Source organism: Quercus suber, unplaced genomic scaffold (genome assembly GCF_002906115.3).
Source record: "Quercus suber isolate HL8 unplaced genomic scaffold, Cork oak 2.0 scaffold_498, whole genome shotgun sequence".
Taxonomy (NCBI): Eukaryota; Viridiplantae; Streptophyta; class Magnoliopsida; order Fagales; family Fagaceae; genus Quercus; species Quercus suber.
Window position 1 is genome coordinate 292,633 of NW_027069947.1, and position 17,123 is coordinate 309,755.

A 17,123-nucleotide genomic window follows, 5' to 3' on the forward strand; every position below is an offset into this window, starting at 1 on the left:
TTATGATATAAAATAAAGAATAAGAATTTTTAATTAATTATTTTTGTATTATACATGTCATTCGAAAATGTTAGATTCTTGTGAATTCCCTAAACCAAATGCTATCTAAACTTTTATACAAATAAATGAACCTAAAATCATAATTCCAAATTCTAGTAATATCATTGTAATGTTTACTATATTACGGTAAACCAAACACCCTCTATAGTACCACCAACTCCACCCCTGGAGCTAATCTTGATTCTAGTTGCTTCACATAATGTATAGCTCCTAATTTCTTAGGATTGCTAGAATCATGTAATACTTCTTCCAGACTAGGAATTTGCGCATCAATAATTATCTTCTCTAATGACGGAGCATTATTGATTACATACAAGGCAAGCTTCATGTCAACAGTACAACCAACAAAACCAATCAATTCAACAACCTTGAGGCATTGGTGTGGATATTTAGCCCTTGGCACTTTTATTTCTCCATTCCATGGGCCATCCAGCCCAATAAACTGCCACAAGAAAGAAGAAACAGTGTGATGCTAGTTAAAAGATAGGGACACCGTTCACAATGTCATCAACAAAATAGTGACTAGAAGCTGAGAATTTTTGTGTTGCCACAGGCAATAGGTTGTCTAATTTATTATTGTTGAATAGAAGTAGGTTATCACCTATGCTTATGCCAAGTGAGGCCAATGTAGGTTCCATAAGGCTTGTAATCGGGCTTATTATATGCAAATGTTCTTTTAAACATCATTACAATAGAAGGAAAACCAAAAACATAAGCAAGTTACAAGAAATAATTAAGCCCATTATGCCAAGGTGTCAACCAATTGCAGCTTCCATTCGTAAAGCCAAGTGAACAAGAGTAGTTTTCCCAATCTATGGGCATGTAAAACTATCCTACACTGAACCAAACTGAAGTTACAAAAAACTAAAAACAAAACAGCATTCAAAATAGGCGTATCATGTTTATCCTTTACAGTGAATGCCATCCAATAAAGAATGGAATGATTTATTTGCATCAGACTCACAAAAATATATAATTCTTGAGAGAGAATGATTTACAACTAGTAAGTTCATTGTGATTCAATATAAATAGATAATAAATCTAACGATGGATTTGTCAACAAACACATTCATTAAGAAGTTAGTGATATAACAGTGATAAAAGTTCCATCAAGTGCAACTTAAACCAAACCAATAACCTCTGTAGATAGCAAAAAATGCATGATAAAAATGGCATGGTAAGAGCTGTACAAGAGAAAGACACACACGAGTTAAATAAAAATAATTTTATAATAACTTTTGTTGTACATTTTTCAAAATATTTGAGACAACAATAAACCATTATGTGGGAATTATCTACAGTTGATAACAGAGCAGATTTGTGGTTACATAATACATATGCATACTAAGAACTGTAGTTGATGTATAGGAAAACACACCTTAAGTGAAAATGGTGATAATAAATGTCTGCACAATAAATCCCACAACTCTCAAATTATAAGCATTACCTTGAGCACAAATCTATGCAAAACGGGGAATGCCTTTAGCAAGGAAGTGCAGCAACGGAAGCTATCCATGAAAGGCGGACATAAATCCAATTTCAATTGCCTGAGATTTCTTAACTCTGGAAATATGGGAAATTGAATAAATTCCTGAACAATTGAACCAAGAAAAAGGAGCACATTCATAAACAAACATTGATATATGAAAAAAGAAAAGGCACATTGGAATTAACAATGAAATTTATGACTAACCTTAGTAAACAAGCCTAGCTCAAGTGTCTCTAGCTGAGAGAGATAACGTGAAATTGGGCAATCATCTTCTAACAAATAGCGAACACAGTCACCTGTCACAGACAGGTCAACAAAATAGGGAAGATCCCCTAGAATGATCCTTATCATCTTAACCCCACAATATTTGAAAGAAACGAGATTTATAGCAGGAATCTGAATCTGTTTGAGAGAGCAGCAGTTTAATATCTCTAAGTTCTTTAGCTTGGGCAAAGGGCTAGAAGTCTTTAAATTCACTAGAGACTCTGAATTTTCCACATGTAATATTTCAATGAATGGACAATTAGATAAAACATACTCAAGAACTTCGCCAGTCACTTTCACATAAGTCAAAGAGAGGGCTGTTAAGGAATCAAGACTGTAACTATGAAAAATCTGACTAGTAAGGGTATAAGCATTGACCCCATCCATCATGAAATCCAATGAAAGCTTTTTAACCTTTTTTCTCAGTGAAAAGCAAATCCAATTGTCAATTTCCGACTTGAATTTCCTCCCATCCATGTCAAAAGCAACTCTAAACTCATCTATAGTATTACCTTGATGCAATTCCAACGCCCTATTCACCCAACTAACAAACCTAGTCCTTAAGCTATTCTCTTCAAACTCCGTATTCTCCAAATTCACCAACATCATAAGGTATTGATCAAGTTCACTACCACTAAACTTCTGTTGATAGAATGTCTTCCAAACAAGAGTTAGTAACCTTGAATCGTCGAAGTCCAAGTGACAAGTCGTAAATGTCCACAGATATCTCCACCTCTTAGAAAGGACACTTGTCCTCTGCATTTCCATGAACGGCAATGTTGACAGAATGGAGACAAGAATTTCATCTGACAATTCACTTAACCGATCCTGGCGAATTTGTTTCAAAGATTATAGATAAATGTACATTAGGAAAGACTATAACAACTATCCAAAAACTATTATTAAAAAAAATAACTTCAAAAAAGATACACAATAAAAATTTAATTTTGGGTAGCTTTTGAGAATGAAAATTGTAACCTTTTGGTGTGTAATTGTAAAGTTAGTATGAACTATATTTGCCAGCTTAGTCTGTCTCTTCCTCATCTAGTATGACTTATTAAATATATTGAAAACTGCAACACAGAAAAGATCAAAACTTTAGTTGATATTGGGTGGAGAATAGAGTCTGTTAGCACATCCAATGTGTAAAAAAAAAAACAACTATCAGTGAATTATAGAGAAAATAAAAAGGCAGGTTTATAAGAATTGTGCGGGATTTATGAGAAGAACAAATTAGCGACCTTCAGTTGTCTAATTTCAGAAAAATAAAGGCATGCTATTTGATAGTGGATAAAATCAGTTTGGTTGAACACTTCGGCTTCGATGGGCTACAACGTTCGCAAAGGCCTGAAAAAGAAGAAAAGAATCAAAGGAATGACCGGGGTGGACCGGTCCAATATCCTCCGATGGTGAAGTTAGTGCCTTCCCTCCTGGAAATCTAACTGTAATGTAAGGATCTCAGAATATCAGACTGTAACTATGAAAAATCTGACTAGTAAGGGTATAAGCATTGACCCCATCCATCATGAAATCCAATGAAAGCTTTTTAACCTTTTTTCTCAGTGAAAAGCAAATCCAATTGTCAATTTCCGACTTGAATTTCCTCCCATCCATGTCAAAAGCAACTCTAAACTCATCTATAGTATTACCTTGATGCAATTCCAACGCCCTATTCACCCAACTAACAAACCTAGTCCTTAAGCTATTCTCTTCAAACTCCGTATTCTCCAAATTCACCAACATCATAAGGTATTGATCAAGTTCACTACCACTAAACTTCTGTTGATAGAATGTCTTCCAAACAAGAGTTAGTAACCTCGAATCATCGAAGTCCAAGTGACAAGTCGTAAATGTCCACAGATATCTCCACCTCTTAGAAAGGACACTTGTCCTCTGCATTTCCATGAACGGCAATGTTGACAGAATGGAGACAAGAATTTCATCTGACAATTCACTTAACCGATCCTGGCGAATTTGTTTCAAAGATTATAGATAAATGTACATTAGGAAAGACTATAACAACTATCCAAAAACTATTATTAAAAAAAAAAACTTCAAAAAAGATACACAATAAAAATCTAATTTTGGGTAGCTTTTGAGAATGAAAATTGTAACCTTTTGGTGTGTAATTGTAAAGTTAGTATGAACTATATTTGCCAGCTTAGTCTGTCTCTTCCTCATCTAGTATGACTTATTAAATATATTGAAAACTGCAACACAGAAAAGATCAAAACTTTAGTTGATATTGGGTGGAGAATAGAGTCTGTTAGCACATCCAATGTGTAAAAAAAAAAACAACTATCAGTGAATTATAGAGAAAATAAAAAGGCAGGTTTATAAGAATTGTGCGGGATTTATGAGAAGAACAAATTAGCGACCTTCAGTTGTCTAATTTCAGAAAAATAAAGGCATGCTATTTTTTCTCAAGAATAAAAGTATTAAAAAAAAAAGACATGAGAGAGAAAAAAAAAACTCTGAATTTTAAAACCCAGAAAATTAAAAGGAAAAAAAAAAGGGACTTACCGGATGTGAAGGAGTGCGTGAGAGAGAAAGAAAGAGAGTGACGACTGACGAGTGCGATATGGTGTTGTATTTATTCCTGAACTTGCAAATTCGGTTGCAGGTGTACATCCGTATATCCAGGCACGCTTTTATTTAATTCAAGTCTTTTTTTTTTCTTTTTTTTTATTCAAGAGGTAATTATAAAATGCTGCTAATCTCACAGTTGGAACTCTTTCTCCTCTATATTTCAAACACTTTGTGCTTGTGCATTAAAATGTATCAATTCAGCTATAAGGATTTTGGTTATTTAATTCAACTCTATAGAAGGGAGCTTCACACAAATTCATACTTAGTGTGCGTTTGGGAAGCCCATTTTGCGTTTCCTAGTGGCACATTTTTTTCTTTAGGGGTTTGTGCAGTGTTCTCAGGATCTAGAAATCTCTTTTTTTAGTAAAATAAACATTAAAAATAGGTCACGCGGTACTATTTACATATTTAAAAATTATTTTGTTACAGTATTTTCAGTTTTCAACAATAAGCGGCATTCAAACAGACCCTTATATTAAAATAAAGTAGAATTTATATCTTGTAAAAAAAATTTAAAAAAAAAAAAAACATCTATTTTAGGGCTTGCTTGGTAAGAGTTTTAATTATAGTTTTTTGTTTTACAATCCATAAAATGGTGTGACCCACATATTTTTAATGACATAATTGTTAATAAATTGAAAACAATGGACCTTAGATATTTGTCTAAACTCTTTTATCTCTTAAATGAAGAAAATTATTTTTAACACAAAAAGAATTCTCACACTTCAAATTTGAAACTTATCATTAAAAAATTACTTTTTGTGAATATATTTTTTTTTAAATCTCAAAAATAGAAATGGTTTCACAAACAATTATTTTTTGTTTTTAGTATTTTGATTTTTTTTTTTTAAAGTGAGAGTCATACACGTATAATATAAAAATTATTATCTGAAAACTAGTTTCAAGTTCAATCTTTTGAAAATTGTTTTCATACAGTTTTGAAAACAAAAACAAAAATCCTCCTACCAAGCTCTTACACTATCAAAACCTATTTTATCTATTTTACCATTGTAAGGACACGTTTTGATCCACAGCCCAAGAGATTTTGACAGTGGCCCAATAAGTCAAAAACAATGAATTTGTTAGAAAGTAAGCTTGTTAATGAATATTCAATGAGTTAAAATATAGATCACGATAGGCTAGTTGTTGTTAGAATGAATAAGCCAAACAATTTGAAAAGAAGAATACTCCTCGGTCAACTCCAAAGATGGTGTGTTCTTATATATTTCTCTTGACTTATACAAATATTCAAGTTCTTGGTTACACAGTTGTTTCTTTTATGTTCTTTCTCTCATGATCCCTTCTGTAATGGAATCCTCATTTTTTACGCCATTTCCTTCTTTCATCTTAACCTTCCACGTGTAGATCAGATTGCTAATCTTCTTGATACTTGTCCCATCAGCACCTTCCTGAAATCTTTGTGGGTAGCTATGAGACTAGAAATTACTGTGCAGGTATCACCTCCACATTAATGCGGCCAGTTGGTTAGGTGCAAAGCATTCAATACGGTGGTAGTAGCTTTCTTTCCAAATATTTCTCAATTCTCTGTTGACTCACTTCTCTCTGAAGCTTATCCTTCCAAGCACGGTTACCCACTGCCCAATACTTGGTGGATAGTCAGACTTTAGACTTCCACTCTGTTGGCTGAGGAAAGGTGGCTCCTCGGACAACGTCACTTGTTTATTATGACCAGATCTCTTCCTCAGCCCAATAACTTACTTACCTTCACCAAAACTCGTCTATCCTCAGGCTCTTTGATGTCCTCAAGTGCAGCACACAACCCAATATCCTCATATGGACCTTTCATTCCTACTACCAGCCTATTTTATAACTCACCCAACATCCCAACTTCTATATTTTCATATAACTCATTAAAATAATATAAACTACACTATCAAATAATATAAAAAATTATGTTTATAACCCACGGGAGTGAGAGTGATGCTGAAGTATGAGAGAATAAAATAAATAACTATATTTATGTTTACAACCCATGAATAGTAGGGTTGTATACGTACAACCTTATTGTTCGCTAAAAAAATTTAAATACCATGCCTGCGTAAAGCTATGTTTTAGTGTCTTGGTTAGTAAAATAGCAACTTGAGTTTACACTTCCAATGTTAATGCTCTTATGATGTTTCTTTTCTTTAGGACCCACAAGGGATAAGCCAGAGCCAATATCTTTTTTAGAAAGCTCCTTCTCTCATCCAAATAAATAAAAAAATAATAGTTCCTCTCCAAAAAAAAAAAAAAAATGCCGGATTAAAGTGTTACTCTCTCTCTTCATAAATGGTTAGGGTTAAATTTTAATATTTTTATATTTTCTTAAAAAAAAAAAATCAAATCTCTTTCTACTGTATCTTATATTTAAATATTTTCTTTTGTTGAGAAAAACCTTATATTTAACTTAAACCATGATAATTTTATGTAATTTTTTGTTAACACTTATTTTATATATTCTATCATACAATTTCAAGGACGTGTTTTGATTCTTTTGAACCTAATTAACCTTTATATACTTTAAATTTGGTCAATAATAAATATTTATTATTTTTTTGGTCAATAACAAATATGATTATATGAAAAGTCACATGACTCATTATAAGACTACATATGAATGATCTTTACAATTGTCTCATACTAAGTTGAAGGTAGATAACTCCAAATCAATTTGGAGCCAAACTTTTTCCCCTTTTGAATATGTTTAATGAAATATTTATAAATTAGTTATATTTGAAATTATTTTAAGATTTTGATATATAGTGATCAATCCTAATTAACAAGGTAATTTTGATAACCTATGTTTTGTGTTCCCTTTCGGGAAGTCTAGTGCCCTATTTGGGAGGAGGAATTTGTGCGGCCCTTCATAAGGGAGTCTATTTCTGATATATTTGTACCCATGGGATTCTAGTGTCCCTAACCAAATGGGAGTCTGTTCAGTTTCTACACATTATGCTATGTTTGTTGATAAAAGCATATTTGAATCAATTATTTCTATAAGTATGCATTCTAATAGGTTTTCTCAGTAAATATGTATTCTGATTGACCATTTGTCAAACCTCATTACATTTGCTTTGACAAATTGGTAGTTTTGGATATCGATTCCCTTCCCCACCTACTTAATTTTTAAAACATTCAAATAAAGTGAAAGGATAACCATTTCTTTCCACTCCCATTTACTCTTTTCTCTTTCCCTACCTTACCCCTTAGTCTACTCTCCCTCCAAACTTCCAAAAATAGTATTATGTTTGGTTAATGAGTGTTAAAGTGCAATGATTAAGGTTATTTATACTACTACTATTTAAGGGGTTTATTCTATTTGAATTTATTCCTTTGGATGCCCAAAATATTCTCAAATTCACCTAATTAGAAAGTTTAAATAATAGGGTTAGACATGTAAAATTAGTAATTTTAAATCTCCTAAATTTTAGATAAATTTTTTAAAAAATCAGTTTTTTTTTTTTTTTCATCCAAGTTTATCTCTCTTTCAAGTTTCTTTGTCAAATTCAAATTTAAAATAAAGAGAAGTGTTGGTCCACAACATTTTCATATACTTTCACAACAAATTGTATTTGATAAATTGTTATTAGTTCTAACTTGAAGTTTTGAACATACCACTAAAATTTTTTTTTACTCATTAATAACAACCCATAACAACCGGCTACATATGATTTGTTGTGAAAGTATTGTAGAATAACATTTCTCTAAAATAAAACAACTTATTTAGTATTTTTTAAGAAAATAAAACAGCTCCTAAATTTAAGATAAATTATTATGTATTAAAAAAAATCTCCTCTATGTTTCTTTCAAATTTAAAATTAAAACTTCTTTTTTTAAAAAAAAAATTGCCAACAAAAGGTTTTTCTTTATTACAAATGCGTAGCGCGTGTGACAACACAGTATATTTTATTATAATTGATTAGTTTAAAAAAAAAATCACATAATATTTTTTTTAGAGGGTTTTAATTTATGACGTCTACTTTTGATGATAGTTTTTTATTATCAAAGCTAGACACCAATTGATTTTTAGTGTAAACAGAAATTGAACAACATATCTCTTATCCAACCATAAAAAACTTTACAAATTTAGATAATTAAAACTCCCAATTGCATAGCATTTAGTTAGAGCAGCTTTACTGTTACCTAAAAAGTTGAAAAGATAAATGTATTTTTTTGCTTTTATTACTACTTCCCAATGCAACAAGATCCACTGAATTCCTCTTTAATAAGTGCAATTAAGCATCTGTTCACACTTCACATTCCTAAATATTTATCATTATATCTGGGAATCACAACCAAACGGCCAATTATGAATCCATTAATTGCCAACTCTTGGAGAAAACAAAAAACGTTTGGTTTTTTTAACAAACAAAAAAAAGTGTTTGAGAATTACTGAATCCCGAGTGTAATTCTCCAACACGTGCGTTTATATTCTCCATATTTCCTCCTCAGAACGCGTAAAACTGTAGGAACAAAACAATATATGTTTCTCAAAAAACAAAAAAATAAAAATAAAAACAAAAATCCCTCATGTGACCCCGTTACGTTAATAGCCTATTAGGCATAAGCAAAGGCAGAGTCCGCTGAATGAATCATTCACAAATACGAATGGTTATACTACTTTGGTGTTTGGTTTGGCCTCTCTCGAGTCTCTCGAGTCTCGACCCACCCTATATTTATTTTTCACATTGTAGATTTAGCTACGACGGAGGTACTAATCTTTTGACATCTTTTTAAAAAAAAAAAAAAACATAAGAGTAACATTCTCTTCCCAAAAAAATATAAAATGGGGTCTACCCATTATTCCTTCTCTTGTATCCAACAAAAGTGAGAGTTTTGCATACTAGATAGACTAACATATATATGCTCTTGTTACCCTTTACTTTTGTTGTTATTGTCGCTCTCTGATAAATGTAATGGCTCTAATTTATTAGAGTTAGAGAATCTATGAAATGGTGGTAGCATATTGTTTGGCTTATATGATTTATAGTCTGTTTAGATTAAAGGGAAGTAGAAGAAAGTAGAATAGAGATAAACTAGAAACGGGCCTTATTAGTTTGAAGGTTATAGTATTTTTATTTGTTATTTGGGTTGTTATGAATTGGGAATCGGTCTCTCTCTCTCAAAAATTGAGGGTAAAACTGCATACGAACCTGTCTCTTAGGTCCTAAGACGATAAATTGTTTGCATTTGCTACATACTTATCATTGAGGTTGTTAGCAAACTGGTTGTTTCTTATAATGAGCAGTTACAATTTTTATCTTTTTCTTTTTCTTCCATCAATCAAAACATTAATAGCTTGTATTTACATATAGTCTATGAGTATTCTGTGAGAGGGAGTATTGGTTTCCTTTGTACTTTGCTGTAACGTAATAAAGATTGGGAGAGTTTTCTGTAATCTATATGTATGTAGTGCACTCTTGATTCGCACAAATTTTTCAATGGTTCTTATGTGTTATGTGTTTCTTTGACAGTTTGAGAGCTGCTTGTTGAGCAAAGTTACTAGCTATTGAGAACATGGTATTTTCTCTTTCTGATGACTTTTTATTGGCAATGTTATTTAATGTAGTGACAATTTACATTATTACATATTCAGTAATAGATTTTGTACATGTGGGGGTTCTATAAAATTGAGCCCTGCTTTGGGAGTTCTTACCAATTCTAACTAGGACCCTTTTAAATAATGTAATTGTTTTGAGCAGTAGTTTTTCTTTTTGTGTACAAGATGGAACATGGTACAATTTAAACTAACTCTGCTGGGATTTGTTAGTTCATGTGAGGGTTTTGTCATCAATAGGCCAGACAAATTCTTTCTAGGTTCTCTCTCTTTAAATAGATTTAGCTTTAAATTTTGGGTGATCTACTAAATTATTTTCTTTTTGATATATCAGATGTTTCATTTAGAACCAAAACAAGAAAAAAGTCTATGTTAACAAAACAAAGCTAACAACAGCAAGCACACTAGCTAACACCTAACAAGCTATTAGCACATTACATCCCAAATCAGAGCAGACTCAAAAAAGCCTGGTAGTAAGAAGCCTGACCAACAGACCCTTCATACAAGCTCACATTTTTAACTTCAAAACTAGACTAATTACAACCACTGCGATTAACCTCACCCAATATACAATGACACCGGCACACAACAGAGATGAGGCAATCAAGAGTCAAACTTTAAGAAACCCCAGTTGGTGCATAAGACTTTGTGAAGGATTGTTGCTTGTGCAGCCAATGCACTATGCCCCGTTATTGCTTTAAGATCCCACCTAATTTTCTTTATAATCTGCTCTTCTGTCAAGCAATTTTCTCCATAACTCCTACTGTTCCTTGAATCCAAATATGATAAATTGAATCCGACCAAACCACTTTCCAAAGGATAGATCTAAATCCCTACCTTTTAGATTTGCAATACACCATTTAACTATTTCTTTCCAACTCACAGGAATATCAGCTACTAAACATAACCATATCACATGCCCCCAAATTATTTTGGTTAAGGGACATTCAAAAAACAGATGTTCCCTACTTTCCATACAGTTTCTGCAGAAAGAACATGCACAAATCCCAGTAAAACCCACTGCATTAGCCTCATTCTAGACGTCAATCTAGTTTACTTTTCTTCTCTGTTAACTTCTTGTTGGCTTGTTTGGACTACTTGTTAAATTAATTGCTATGTGTATGAAGATATCTACTGACTGTAGTAATTATTGATATTTCTATGGTGTCTGCTTTTATTATGTGTAGGATGCTAATAGTGCTAGTAATGGGAATCACGACGCTGACTGGAACACTGATGATGAGCTTGAGGTCTGTAATGAATCCTTTTCTCATTGGGGTTCAACGAGTTCTGGTCAAGAAGTTAATGGGGGCTTTGAAGAGGTAAAATTGTACTCAATCTTCTGTAATATGTTAATTAGTAGTAACTGTAAACAACCTGATATATTGCTCAATGACAGGAGTTTATCATTTTCTTGTCTTCTATATGCCTGGTTTAAGATATCTTGATAATTGTATACTTCATCATGAAGGCCTTTTTCTGAATTGATATGATTACTCTTTCTTTGTTCTAGAGAACAAAAATGCTCAATCCTTTTCAAATTGTTCAGTTATACTATTTTTTTTATTTTTTTATTTTTTATTTCTAGATTCCAATTGATCATGCTGTTTTCTTTTGAGCAATAAATCCCCTACAAAGTATCTTTGATGCATGTATCCCCCCTAAAATTGACTATAGTATCTGTTCTGTTTAGGCAAGTTCTCCAACTAATTCTACCAAGCTGATTCGTGATTTTGTCGGAATGGGATTTTCTAAAACAATGGTGGTCAAAGCAATTGAGGAACATGGTATGTCACACTTATTTCATATCATGTTAAGATTTTACACTGTAAGCCGTGCTAAAAATTTTTGTTTTATATTTGGTAGGAGAAGATGATTCAGAAGCAATATTAGAAACTCTTCTTACATACGCTGTGAGTATTATGCCTCATTTCTGTTATTGCATATTTATTTTTGTGTTGGTCCGATTTTTGAAGTCAGTTATGTGCCCCCTTGTTACAATATTTTAGTATATAAAATACTTTTCTTTTGTTTTTACTATTTCATTTGATGTAGAAGTGGATGCAAATTTTACATATTCTTTTCAATAGTTGAACTTTTACAGTTTCTTGAGATTGAGGAAGTCTCATCTGAATTTCCTTCTTTACCTTCTCTTGTCAATGGAGCTCAAATATTAGAAAAGGGAAAAGAAACTGAGGAAGAACTGGAATCAGATTTTCCTCGGAAAGGCATGACTTTATGACTTTGGAGCATCATTTGAAAATCATATGCTTTTCAGTAAAAAATAGAAGTTTTTTTACTGAATTGCTTTGTTCCTTTTTCCCATCCAATCGGCTATCAAGTTGTGTTCTCTTTCCATGATAAAGACCAAAGTATTCTTTTATAAAGGACTAATATCCAAAAGAGTTCATTCATCTTCATCTCCCCAAAAATGAAATTTAAAGAGTTTCCTAAGATTTCTTTTATAATGACCATCATTTTCTTTTGGATTTGAAGATATGTGCAAGTATCTGGTGATGATGTGCTGCCTTTTGATGTGGTTGTAACTTGTTTCACTATCGCATTATGAATTCAGGTTCTGTTTTCAACAGTAATCTTGGTCAGCAAATTGCTTAGTTCTTGAACTTCGATAGTAATAAATAGGTTAACTGTCAACTGTTTAGTTGGATTATAACAACTGGTTGTGTATAACTGCTATAGCCTATTTATCCAGAGTTACCTTGGTAAGTGACTTGGGTCAGGCATCTAGTCTTACATTGGCTTCAAAGTTGCATTTACAAGTTCTGGCATGTGATGGTGGCTGAGTTAAGAATAAATTTGAAAAATATATAATTGAAGCATATAATGAAAACACTAGTTAACTAATGTGACACCTCCATTCTTGTAGCCAATTAGCCAGGAATCAATGCTTTGTCGAGTTGAGTCAAACCTTTTCCCAAAGTTACATTTTTGGACATAATTATTCCATGTACAAAGAGTGATGATGTTGTTGTTGCTCAAATGAGGCACATAAGAGGTCCAATATCAAGTAAACTAAATTAGCATAATAGATTCCCATATCAGGATAATTGTATAAGAGTTTGAGTATCAGTTGTAGCATTTTTACAAAAAGTTGAACAAATAGCCACTATATAGTCATTATTGATATTGGATAAACCACAACATTTCAATAAGGTTTTATTTCTGTTGTGGAAAAAGATATGTTCCCATAATTTCACGGATTCTTAAGCACTTATGCACATATCTACCAAACTAGAAGCTTGCATTAGGTTGATTTCTGATCAAATCTACATTTAATATAATTTATGCATTTTTTAAGCTCTAATGACTATCAAACACCTTATCATTGGTTTAATTGTTGGACTATGTGAAAATGTATCTTTGTTGCTAACACCTTGAGTTTACAGGTTGTCGAGAATTTTCCCCAAGAAGAAGGTCTTTCTACTAAACCATGCACTTTTGACTCTAAAAGCAAATCTCCAGATAACCTCTTTGAAATTGATAGCTGTCCTGGAATTGAGGCAATTTCTTATTTTTTCCTATTCCTTTTCGTGTTTTTATTATTCCGTTGTTTGAGTTATGACCCCCTCATAATTTGGATTATCTGCTTTGCGTGCCTGTATTTCATTTTATTTTATAAGACTTGCATGTTTATGATTGATTCTATCTATTTGATTTTTTTTCCTCCAGGAAAACTCAAATCACATTTTAGAGAAGGATACAATGTTGTCGTCACTAGTGGCTATGGGTTACTTGGTTGAAGAGGCTTTGACAGCTATGAATAATTGTGGTATGTATGTAGTTCAACACCATTGTCATAATTGTTTGATACCAATACCTTGTTTATATTTTTGTTCCAATTGTTATCTTTTATTTTTTTGATTTTACAGAATAAGCTGGTGTTATGTGCATTAAGTGATTTAGGGTTTTGAAAGTAGTTGCAGTGCTTATGCAGTAGTTTCTGATAAGTGACTAAATGATCCCAACTACGTGGTTTTTCCCCTTTTTTTGAGGGATCTATATAGCAATATAAGATGCTTTGAAGATGACACAGAATTTCATATCAAATCTACTTTTAGCAAAAGAGTTATGTTTCAGGTTCCTTGATCCTGAACCATAGTTGCTTGGTCAATGTTGTAATAACATATGATACGCAATTTTGTAAGTTAAATAATTCTATAATAACAGGGTGTGTTTATGTTTAAAAAGGGAAGAAGGGAGAATATAACTATTAGATAGGAAGTGTTTCATCATTAGATAGCTGTTTAGGGTAGTTGTTTTCCAGTACTTGTCATCGATATTACTTGTCTTGGTATCTCTGTGATTGGAATATATCTATAATTATAATACTTGTTTGCATGGTGGATTTGCTAGATTATCTATGAGACTTATCTGTTATGATATTTGCAACGTCAAATTGTTGTTGTCATGAGTTTCAGCAGCTTTGATGAATTTTATAGTTTCACCTTGTTTCCCATTTAAAACAATTAATCATGGGGCTATCGTTCTTGCTAATGTACATTGTATGGCTGTCCAATCCTTTTTCATCTCTAATGAAGCACTGATCTAATTTCTTTCTAGTTGCTTTTTTTTCCTATAGTATCTAATTTAAACATTGCAGGTTCAGAAGCACAACTGTCAGAGTTGACAGATTACATATGTGCTGCTCAAATGGTAAAGGATTTTGATGCCCAGCTTAGAGAATCACCTGATGAGGAAGATAGCACCTCGGTCATGACTTCTTATTCCTATACAATGGTGTGTTATGTAATCCTTTTAAATCAATTGTAGCAGCTATTGAAACCTTAGATTTTTTAGTTCCTGCCTAAGCTAATGAGTATGGAGAATTGTATCTGCTGATGCTGATTTATTTTGACAGCCTAGGAATGATTATCTACCTAGAGAAAAGAAAAGGAAGCTTCACAAATTCCAACAATTTGGAAGAAAATGTCAAAAGGGGAGTGAGAAGAAGCATTGGGATGAAGACGAAGATATTATGCATCTCCCTAATCCAATGATAGGATTTGGGATTCCTGATGATCCTTGGCATATTGTTGTGAGAAAGCTCCCAGAGGTAGCTATTGGTCCCCCTTATTTCTATTATGAAAACGTGGCTCTTACTCCTAAGGGGGTGTGGAGTAAAATATCACGTTTCTTGTATGACATAGAGCCAGAATTTGTTGATTCTACACATTTCAGTGCTGCTGCAAGGAAAAGAGGTTATGTCCATAACCTTCCAATTCAGAACCGATTCCCTCTTTTGCCAATACCGCCACGAACCATACAAGAAGCCTTACCCTTAACCAATAAGTGGTGGCCTTTATGGGACAAAAGAACAAAACTGAATTGCCTTCAAACTGTAATTGGGAGTGCTAAACTCACTGAGAGGATAAGGAATGCACTTGAGAACAATGAGAAGTATGGTGATGAAACTCCTCCACATGTGCAGAAGCTTGTACTTGAACAATGTAGAAAATGGAATTTAGTTTGGGTTGGAAAAAATAAAGTTGCACCTCTTGAACCAGATGAAATTGAGATGTTGCTTGGATTCCCAAGGGACCACACTAGGGGTGGTGGAATTAGTAGGACAGATAGATATAAAGCACTTGGAAACTCATTTCAGGTTGGTAATTTCTAAGATTTCATGTTTTTTGAGTACTATGGTTTCCTTATTAGTGCATATAGAATGAACTAAATAAATGAATTGGTTTTAGGTTGACACAGTTGCCTACCACCTTTCTGTATTGAAGAACCAGTTTCCGAATGGAATCAACCTCCTTTCACTTTTCTCTGGGATTGGTGGTGCTGAAGTTGCTTTGCATCGACTTGGGATTCCCCTGAAAAATGTGGTCTCTGTCGAGATTGCTGAAGTCAACAGAAATATTATTCGTAGTTGGTGGGAGCAAACAAACCAGCGCGGACAACTTATTGAGATTGCAGATGTACAACAAGTCAGCATTGAAAGGCTAGATCAGTGGATCAGCTCATTCGGTGGGTTTGATCTTGTCATTGGTGGAAGTCCTTGCAATAACCTCGCCGGCAGCAACCGAGTGAGTAGAAATGGACTGGATGGCAAGCACTCATCAATGTTTTATCATTACGTTCGAATTCTAGATCTTGTTAAGACAATGATGGGTAGGGACAGATGACATAATCTGCAGCCTTTAATACTCATCAGTGCAATTTCATCTTTTTAATTAATAATTTTTTAACAGCATTTTTGACTCTTAGAAGATTATTTCTAGTATTTAGTAACAATTAACATTTGGAGTTAACAATTAATTGATACATTTTGCTCTCTTTTGGAGATAACACCTTGTTTGCAAATCTACTTGAGAAGTTCTGTACAATCTTTATGCCAAATCTGAAGGTAATTTAATTGATGCTGCCATGATGCTCATACTGAAACTTGGTTCAAAATCTTTTTATCTTTGATAAGAAGTTTTCTTGGAAACAATAAATCACACTATTATGGCACCCATATCCCAATGTGGGTTTGGGTTAACTTTAACCTGGGGAAAGAGTGCACAGTGGACAAGGGCATGACTCTTCTACAGGTCCGTGCAGGGGGAAATGCTAGAAAGCCAATTTTGAGAGCAGATGAAAGAGATTTCTATTATCCAACATTCAGCCACCTTATGCATCAGGATGTCTAGGCAACTTAATATATTGCTCATACGATAATACTACCTATAGGACCACGATATTGGAACACATCATTGAAACTTTGTCGTTGTGATTGTTACATACCAGTTAAACCAAGGATAATGAACTCATGACTTAAATGTAAATTCTGGCATTAATATAAAACTTCAACAAGACCTTGCATTATTATTAATATTATCTTCTTCTTCTTTTTTTTTTTTCTTTTTTTTCTTTTTTTTTTTTGAGTTGGCATTTCAAGAGCAGATAATAGTTCTCTTCTTGTCAAAGCTTCAGATTCCAAACTTTGCATGTCACAAATGAATCACTTTAAGTGCTGATGAACTCTAGCTCAAATCACACTTCCTCTTTAAGGGTGAAATCCTGAGTTTAAATTTGTGTAACTTACCATAACTATTGATGTGACAAGTTATGATTACAACTATATCAATTTTACATGAATTTGTCACTAAACACTATTATTTAAAACCAATTACAATATAGCACATTAGCTATTGTGAA

The 17,123-nt window shown here is 32.9% G+C and overlaps 2 protein-coding genes across 3 annotated transcripts; one reads left to right on the plus strand and one right to left on the minus strand.

Annotated features, from left to right (window-relative positions):
- Positions 1-4,481, minus strand: LOC112033994 (F-box/FBD/LRR-repeat protein At4g26340). Its single transcript, XM_065763220.1, has 7 exons — positions 4,337-4,481; positions 3,929-4,023; positions 3,286-3,778; positions 3,203-3,255; positions 1,754-2,641; positions 1,508-1,651; positions 1-502 (listed from the first exon to the last, which is right to left on the minus strand). Exons 2-7 carry the CDS (start codon positions 3,992-3,994, stop codon positions 203-205), a joined length of 1,944 nt encoding a protein of 647 aa, XP_065619292.1. The 5' UTR covers positions 3,995-4,023; positions 4,337-4,481; the 3' UTR covers positions 1-202.
- A 4,495-nt stretch (positions 4,482-8,976) lies between these two features.
- LOC112033986 (DNA (cytosine-5)-methyltransferase DRM2) lies at positions 8,977-16,309 on the plus strand. Of its 2 annotated transcripts, none has more exons than XM_065763232.1 (10): positions 8,977-9,113; positions 9,877-9,922; positions 11,147-11,281; positions 11,653-11,746; positions 11,826-11,872; positions 13,367-13,480; positions 13,650-13,749; positions 14,581-14,717; positions 14,839-15,582; positions 15,674-16,309. In XM_065763232.1, the coding sequence occupies exons 2-10, from the start codon at positions 9,920-9,922 to the stop codon at positions 16,106-16,108; spliced, it is 1,809 nt and encodes a 602-aa protein (XP_065619304.1). In that variant the 5' UTR covers positions 8,977-9,113; positions 9,877-9,919; the 3' UTR covers positions 16,109-16,309. The 2 variants fall into 2 exon arrangements, with proteins under 2 accessions (XP_065619304.1, XP_065619305.1); XM_065763233.1 differs by lacking the exon at positions 8,977-9,113 and adding an exon at positions 9,149-9,229.
- Positions 16,310-17,123: the final 814 nt, after the last annotated feature.